The 7,792-nt window shown below is 41.5% G+C and overlaps 1 protein-coding gene across 1 annotated transcript; it reads left to right on the top strand.

Moving 5' to 3' along the window:
• Window positions 1-1,329: 1,329 nt before the first annotated feature.
• On the top strand, window positions 1,330-1,884 carry LOC110686640. Its single transcript, XM_021863244.1, has one exon. It carries the CDS (start codon window positions 1,330-1,332, stop codon window positions 1,882-1,884), a length of 555 nt encoding a protein of 184 aa, XP_021718936.1.
• The last annotated feature ends 5,908 nt before the right edge of the window (window positions 1,885-7,792 follow it).

Genomic DNA, 7,792 nt, shown 5'->3' on the forward strand with positions numbered 1-7,792 from the left:
TTTTTACCGGAGGTTTATCAAAGATTTTTCTTTAATCGCCAAACCCTTGACCAAACTACTCAAAAAAGAGGTTGTTTTTTACTTTAATGAGGCTTTCCTTGAGGCGTTTCGTAAGCTCAAGGAAGCTCTCATTTCTTCTCCCGTTGTGCAAGCTCCGGATTGGAGCTTGCCTTTTGAGCTAATGGGCGATGCTAGTGACTTTGCATTAGGTGCCGTTCTTGGTCAAAAGAAACAAGGAAAATACGCAAGTTAGACCCTAGATGAGGCTCAAAGGAATTACACAACAACGAAGAAAGAGATGTTGGCGGTAGTGTTTGCATTCAATAAGTTTCGGTCCTATCTCATATGCTCTAAAGTTATCGTGTACAAGGATCACATCGCGGTGCGGTATCTCATGACCAAGAAAGAAGCAAAGCCTTGCTTGATCCGTTGGGTTCTCTCTCTCCAAGACTTTCACATGGAAATGAGGGATAAGAAGGGAGCGGAGAACTATGTAGCGGATCATTTGTCTAGGCTACCATTTGAGAACAAGGAGGATGTACCGATTAATGATGATATAGGATTCGAGGCTCTCATGGCTTTGATGTCAACTTCTACCCCTTGGTACGCGGATATAGCCAACTATCTTGCGTGTGGAGTCGTTCCCCCGGAGTACTCTTCTCAACAAAAGAAGAAGTTTTTTAAGGAGGTGAGAAGATACTTTTGGAATGACCCATACCTATTAAAGAAATGTGGAGATGGACTTTATCGGAAGTGCGTTCCAGATCATTAAATTCAAGGTGTTCTTGAGCATTGCCACTCACTACCATGTGGAGGACATGGTGGTGTTGACAAAACAGTGGAAAATATCTCTCAATCCTTATTATGGTGGCCGACAATGCATAGAGACGCCCACCAATTCGTTGGGCAATGTGATAGATGTCAAAGGAGCGGAGGCATTACCAAGAGGGACGAAATGCCCTAACAAAGTATTCTAGAAGTGGAACCCTTTGATGTTTGGGGGTGGATTTTATGGGGCCTTTCGTTTCTTCTTGTGGGAATCTATATATCTTGGTAGCGGTCGATTATGTGACAAAATGGATTGAATCCATACCCTCACCTACCAATGATCACATGGTTGTGCTTAAACTCCTAAAGAAGATCATCTTTCCTAGGTTTGGAGTTCCGAAGGTGCTAATTAGTGATGGAGGCTCTCATTTCACCAAAAAGCAATTTGAAGCTCTTCTCAAGAGGTATGGCCTTCATCACAAGGTTAGATTACCTTACCACCCTTAAACTCAAGGACAAGTGGAGGTCTCGAATCGTGAAATCAAAAATCTTCTTGAAAGGATGGTGAACAAATCAAGGAAAGATTGGTCTCTCAAACTTGATGACACGCTATGGGCTCTAAGGATGGCGTACAAGACTCAAATCGGCACGACCCCCTATAGGTTGGTCTGTGGAAAGGCTTGTCACTTGCCGGTTGAGTTGGAGTACAAGGCTTGGTGGGCCATCAAAGAGCTCAATATGGATTTATTGTTGGCCAGTGACAAGAGATTGCTTAAGCTCAATGAAATTGAAGAGCTTAGAGATGATGCTTATGAGAGCTCAAGGTTATATAAGGAGAAGACCAAAAAGTGGCATGACCAACATATTCGAAACAAGAACTTTAAGGTTGGAGACAAGGTTTTGCTTTTCAATCCAAGGCTTCGTTTGTTTCCGGGTAAACTCAAGTCAAAGTGGTCGGGTCCTTTTGTGATTTCAAAGACTACTCCTTATGGCTCCTTTGAGTTAGATGCGGATGGTAACAAGTTTATGGTTAATGGTCATTGTTTAAAGCATTACTTTTGCAAGGAAGAAGTTGGTATCATCGAATGTAGGCCAATTGACCAGATTAGTAAATAAAAAAGATCCTTAGTGACAAATTGGTAAAAAAAACTTACTGGCAACAATTTGGTAAAAAAAGCTATTTATATGCGACAATTTGGTAAAAAAAATAAACTCCGGCGACATTTAGCCAAAAAATTTTTATTTTTGTCGATAAACTCTTTAAAAATCTTAATTTAATTTGTGTTTTGTGTTTTTAAATTTATTTTTCACCTTTTTGGTTAATAGGTGTTTGGATGATGAAGGGGCAAGGATTTTCTATTTCGAAGATGTGAGGATAAATCGAAATTACTCTGTGCGACCATGTGCGCGCCATCTGTGCGGGCGCACAGTGTGACCTGTGCGGGCGCGCAGGCACTATCAGAATCCGTACAGATTTAATCAAAAATTGAAGTTTGAGACAGAGAGTTTGCGCTACCTAGTGCGTGACCTCTGTGCGGGCGCACAAATCAACTATGCGGGCGCGCAACTCACTTGTGCGGGCGCGCAGAGAAGGAATATCGGGTTTTAACCCTCTTCTTCCCGATTTCATTCTCATATTTTTTAAACCGAATTTTCATGCTCCCTTCTCTCTCCTCAAAAACCCAAACCCTAACCTTCAAATTTCACACATTTTTCACAAATTCCATTGATTTTCTTTCTAATCCATCAAAAAATTTCACTCTACTCACAAATTCATCCACTTTCTCTCTCCAAAATACCCAAAAATCCCCCATTTTCATGGTTTGCAAGCTTCATTGAAGGTGGTGTTCTTGGAGGCTCTTAGTGGTGTTCAAGCTTCTACAAAGTGGTATAACTCTAAATTTTGCTATTTTATTACTTAATTTCACTTATTTTTGCAAAATTATTAGTTATTAAACATGAATTAGCTTGAGTGAATTGCATGTGATTTTTGGTTTTATTTGTGAGGGATTTGTTTGTTATTAGTGTGAAATTTGGTGATTTTGAGGACTTTGTTGTTAATACTATTGTTTTGAAAGCCATTTTCATGAAATTAAGTTGAGAAATTTGATGTTTGAATTGTTGATAATGCAATTAATTTCATGAGAATTGCTTGCTATCATAATGTGTTTTGATTGACTGCTTTGTTGTTGATTCTTGTTGTCTTGGGAGTTATATTTGTATGGTTAGTTGTTAGCACTAACCCTTTTGCAGATTGTTGAGACTTGAGTTGTTGTTGTTGTTTTCCAATTGTTGTTAAGTTCGAAGGTAGATCTCCTTTTGGTTGGGTTTTTTGTATTGGTTGAACATAATGAGCAAAAGAAAGAGCAGAAAGGAACCCAGGTTAACAGTTGAAGAACCAAGTACCCAACAAACTCAAGCTTAAGGACCTAATGTTCCCCCTAGATTGAGATTTTTGAACAAGGTCCATGCTACGTTCTTCAACGACCTTCGCGGACGAAAGTTAAATCCCTCCCGACACTATGATCAACGCTCCATGAGAGCTTTAGGGATTGACGACTATATAAGGTCGCTCCTTGATAACTTGGGGATGAGTGAGTTCATCAAACATCAATACCGAACTTATAAGGAGCCAACTTTCGAATTCTTGGCCTCTTTTGAAAAAGAGCCTCTTGGGAACGACTTCCAGATTTCCTTTCAATTGTTCAACAACCGGCAGTCTATGACTCTGAGTGATCTTAATGTATTGTTGGATCTGAACCCCGAGGCGGACTTCCTTGCCCCTTCGTTGAGCCTGTTCCCTGAGTACGATGCATTTAGATGGTGGCAAACGATTACCGACTATGGAAATTCAACACTAGGTATTCGGTGGCCAACCATATTATCCACCATGTGCTCCGTATTCTACACCGCATTCTGGGGTTCGCGGTGTTTAGCAAGCAGGATTTGAGCAAGCTCTCTCATGAGGAGCTATTTAATTTGTGGGTAGCCACTAGGGAGGAATTGAAAGGGCGGCTCAATATGGGGTATTGGTTCGTCTTGTGCTACGAGGCAATCAAGTCGGGCCACAAGACAGGAGAAATTGCTCTCGGTGGGATGATTACAAGGATTGCGAAATAGCTCAACTATGAACGCTTCTTCCCCTCGTGCACTCAAGTGGGGGCCGACAAAGATCTATTCATCGACATTCAGCAGATGAGAAGGTCGGGGTTCCTCCAAGGAACTTCAAATGCCAACAATTTTTATGCCTGGATAGTTGACAGAGAGCACCATTGTATCTTGCCATACCCCAGCCGTACATCCCTGGAGCGAAATCAAGGAATATATGGAAGATTCCGCGAGATAATGGTGTGCTACCCACTGCTCTGGGTGGCTTAAGGAATATAAAAGTCGGCCAACAACAACAACAATAACATCAGCAGCAGCAACAACAACAACAACAACAACAGCAACAACAGCAGCAGCAACAACAACAACAACTACATCATCAGCAACAGCAACATCATCAAGGCATGAGTAGCCTAGAGCAACAAATGATGAGCATGCAACCTGGCATGCAAAGCATAATGGAGAACCGGTAGGGTATGTTTTTGCAAACCCAAGCTCTTTATGGTGCGACCGTGGATAGGGGTGAGGTCACCCCCCCGGTAAATTACCCCTATTGGCCACCCCAACAAGGGCCGGTCCCTGGGTGGCAGGGATCACAACCTACTTGGCCCTATTGGTAAGGGCCCTCCTCCCATGGTGTTCCCCGGGTAGACTACCCGACGGAAACCGGGTATGATTATCGTGCCCCCGGGGGGAGCGATTTTCGGGGTGACCCCAACTATCCATATGTCGATCCTACCGCCCTTCCCCTCTTCAGCTTCCCTCCCCTTTTGACAAGTTGCCTCAATGGCAACAAGACCTCTTCCGAGGTCACTATGGTTGGCCTCCGGGTTACTCCGGTGGTTGGGACCCACACGACATCCCTCTGGATGGTTTCTCTTACGACACTGAGGATGATGACGAAGTCGGCCCTAGTGGCCACTAGCCCCCCTTGTTCTTTATTTCTCCCCTTTGTCCCCTCCTAATGTTTTTAATTTGGCACACCGCGGACGGTGCATTGTTTTAGTGTGGGGGGAGGGGGGGTGTGTAAGAGGCAAAGGGATGTTTTTTTTTATTGTGTGGGGAAGGCTTGTCTTCATGCTAGTGTGGGGGGGGGGATTTCATTGTAGGTGGTAGAGCTCTCATGGTTTGGTTGGCTTTATCATGTTTTGATGTTGATTTATCTGCTTTATTGTGATGATTATGTCCCTAGGTGATTTTGATAAGTGTTTGCTAATGAATTTTCAAGTGTTTGTGTAGGTGATGGTGCTCCCATGAGGAAAAATCCAAACTCTCGTTAGTCCAAACTTCCCTTAGTCCAAATTTCTTTTAGTTTATTTTATTTTATTTCTATTTCTTCATTTTATTTAATTTCTTAGTTTCTTTCTTTGATTTTTAACTTTTTATTTTATTTTTTGTTTCATCTTAGTCGTTTTTTTTCATTTTGGCTTACTTTTGAAGCTTGGAAATGGAGATAAAGGAAGTCAAAGGGCAATTCGACCCCCCCCCGGATGAGATTGCATAATTTATCTTGTCTTCATTTCAAGCGGCATTTGGTGAGACCTTTCCTCTCTTTTATTTTCTTTTTCCTTGGGTGTTTAGCTTAGGTTAGCTTAGGAAGAATTTGAATGGTTCGAGGATGTTTGCTTTTGGTTCTATGGAACCTGGGATCGTTGATGTTGTTGTCGAACGATCACTTGTATGACGATTGGGATTTAATTGAATTATATGCCTTGCCTGTGAACCCTTTTGATTTCTTCCTCTTTCTTTTGTTTTGTTTCCCCTTTTTTTTGTGTTACAAGCATAATTATGACAATTTGAAATGATTTTTGATGTGTAATTTGCTCACTCTTTTGGATTGGTTTTCCTTGATGTGTCTTTGAATGCTTATCTTCCTAATTGATGAGGGTTTGCACGGTTTGAGAATGCTTTGGGTTGAGTTAGACACATTGTAAGCTAAGGTAGCTCGGTTTAGAACTTTTGAGGACGTTTGAACCCCTAGTTCACGGGAAAGTGGTAAGATGGTGTTGCTCTCTATAGTGGATAGGATTCCCTTGGTTAGTACTTGCTATATTTCTTATCCCGTGTGAGCGTCATTTGTTCTAGCTTCATCATTCTTGTGAGCGGCACTTAGGATCCTCAACTATGCATGTCTTTATCTTTGTGTTGGCGTATAGCTCCCAAGATCGTGACTATATAACTCTAGAGGAGGAAGAGGGCATTTCTTCTCATTTTTCTTTGTTTTCTTTGTGTTTTGTTACAAATTTGGTTTTCATTTTTACATTCACCCTTTTGCTAACCAATTTGAGCCTTATTTACTCTTTCTTGACTTAGCCATATTACAAACCTATCGGCCTATGTTCTATCAACCCTTGTAGTTTGTGAAGCATTGGCTTATGAGGTTCGAGTCTGATAATGTTGAAATTGAGCAAGAAAGTTGTGTAATTTGATTCAAATAAGGTTTTGAAAGGCTATTCATGAAAAGAGTACCCAAAAAGGCTTGGCAAGAAAGTTGAAAGGACTTGAAACTCATGAAAACCAAGCAAAAAAAAAAGAAAAAAAAATGAAAAAAATGAAAAAGATTGAAGTAATGTGGTGGGTTTGTTTCGAAAGGTTGTAAGTTTGAAGAATAGGTTCAATTCTTAGGATGTTCTTGAGAGATGGCCACTCTTACGCTTCACTTAGGAATTGCCACCAAAATTTTCAAATTGTTTCCCAACCATAACTCCTAGCCATGAAATTACAACCCTACTTAAGACCCTTGGATTCTAGAGGGGCGTGGTCAAAGAACGGTGGAGGGAGATATATTTAAACCCTATGGAGATAGTATGCATAGTTGAGATGTCGGGATGACCTTATGACTCCACATAAAATTTTCTATTTCCGGTTCCCTCGAGGAACCATGAGGAGCTAGCTAGGGGATGAATTGAAGCTAGTGGAGAGAATGCAGACCGTCTTGGTTGGGGCTAGGGCGGAGAATGAAATCATTAGTTCTCTACGCTTAGCTTAGGTTTATCTTTTTCAACCTTGAGCATCCTGGAACGTGCTTTCCCTCCTTGAATTGAGAAAGATAAGTATTCTTTGGTGCATTTATTTGCAAATGAGTCCAAATTGAGCATTCCATTACCTTGAGGTTTGATTGGTTTTGCGAAAACCTTGTCATGTTATGTTTGTTGTGTTTGTCTTTTCGTTCCGGTTTTCCTTGCTTGAGGACAAGCAAGAGGCAAGTGTGGGGGATTTTGATGAGTGGAATTTATGCCACTCTTTTATCCTTTTTCTCTAAGGATTCTCCCCTCATTTGCGGGCGCACATGTGAGGTTGTGCGGGCGCGCAGCCTTGTCAGAACCCCCACAGCCAGACTAAAAAAACAGAGCCTAACCAAAGAGTTTGCGCGACCTTCTGCGCGACTTGTGTGCGGGCGCACACACCTGATGCCCGGGCGCACAAGACTAATGTGCGGGCGCGCTCATTTTCCTCGTACCCTCAAAGTTGCGGCCACGCACTACGCTGAGAGGGCGCACACACATTCTGTGCGGGCGCGCAACTCATCTGTGCGGGCGCGCACGGCTGCGTTTGCGATTTATTTGCGCCTTGTTGTCCAAATCTCTTTCTTTTGGGGGAAGGGGGATCCACATATATATAGACGGACTCTTTGTAATAGAAAGACACTTAGTACTAATTCCATAGAACATTAGCCTAATCTAGAGTGAGAAAATAGATTGTTATTCAAGCTTCCTTTATTGTATTCAACATTGCTCAAGCCGTAATCTTCCATCAATCAAGCAAGTATCCAAGTATTCATCTTTCTTCAATCCTTTCTTTAGTAATCACTTCTCCTTTCCTTTAATATTATTTATTTGTTTTATTGTTACTTATTTTTGTCTATCTTATTAGTTTATCTAGTTATTATTGATTTCCTATATTTCAATCATGTTTT

The sequence above is a fragment of the Chenopodium quinoa genome, unplaced genomic scaffold, assembly GCF_001683475.1.
Source record: "Chenopodium quinoa cultivar QQ74 unplaced genomic scaffold, ASM168347v1, whole genome shotgun sequence".
In the NCBI taxonomy this organism is placed as follows: domain Eukaryota; kingdom Viridiplantae; phylum Streptophyta; class Magnoliopsida; order Caryophyllales; family Amaranthaceae; genus Chenopodium; species Chenopodium quinoa.

Excerpts from the sequence above, each read along its gene's own strand:
- LOC110686640 (XM_021863244.1), top strand. The coding sequence starts at position 1,330 with ATGGTGAACAAATCAAGGAAAGATTGGTCTCTCAAACTTGATGACACG.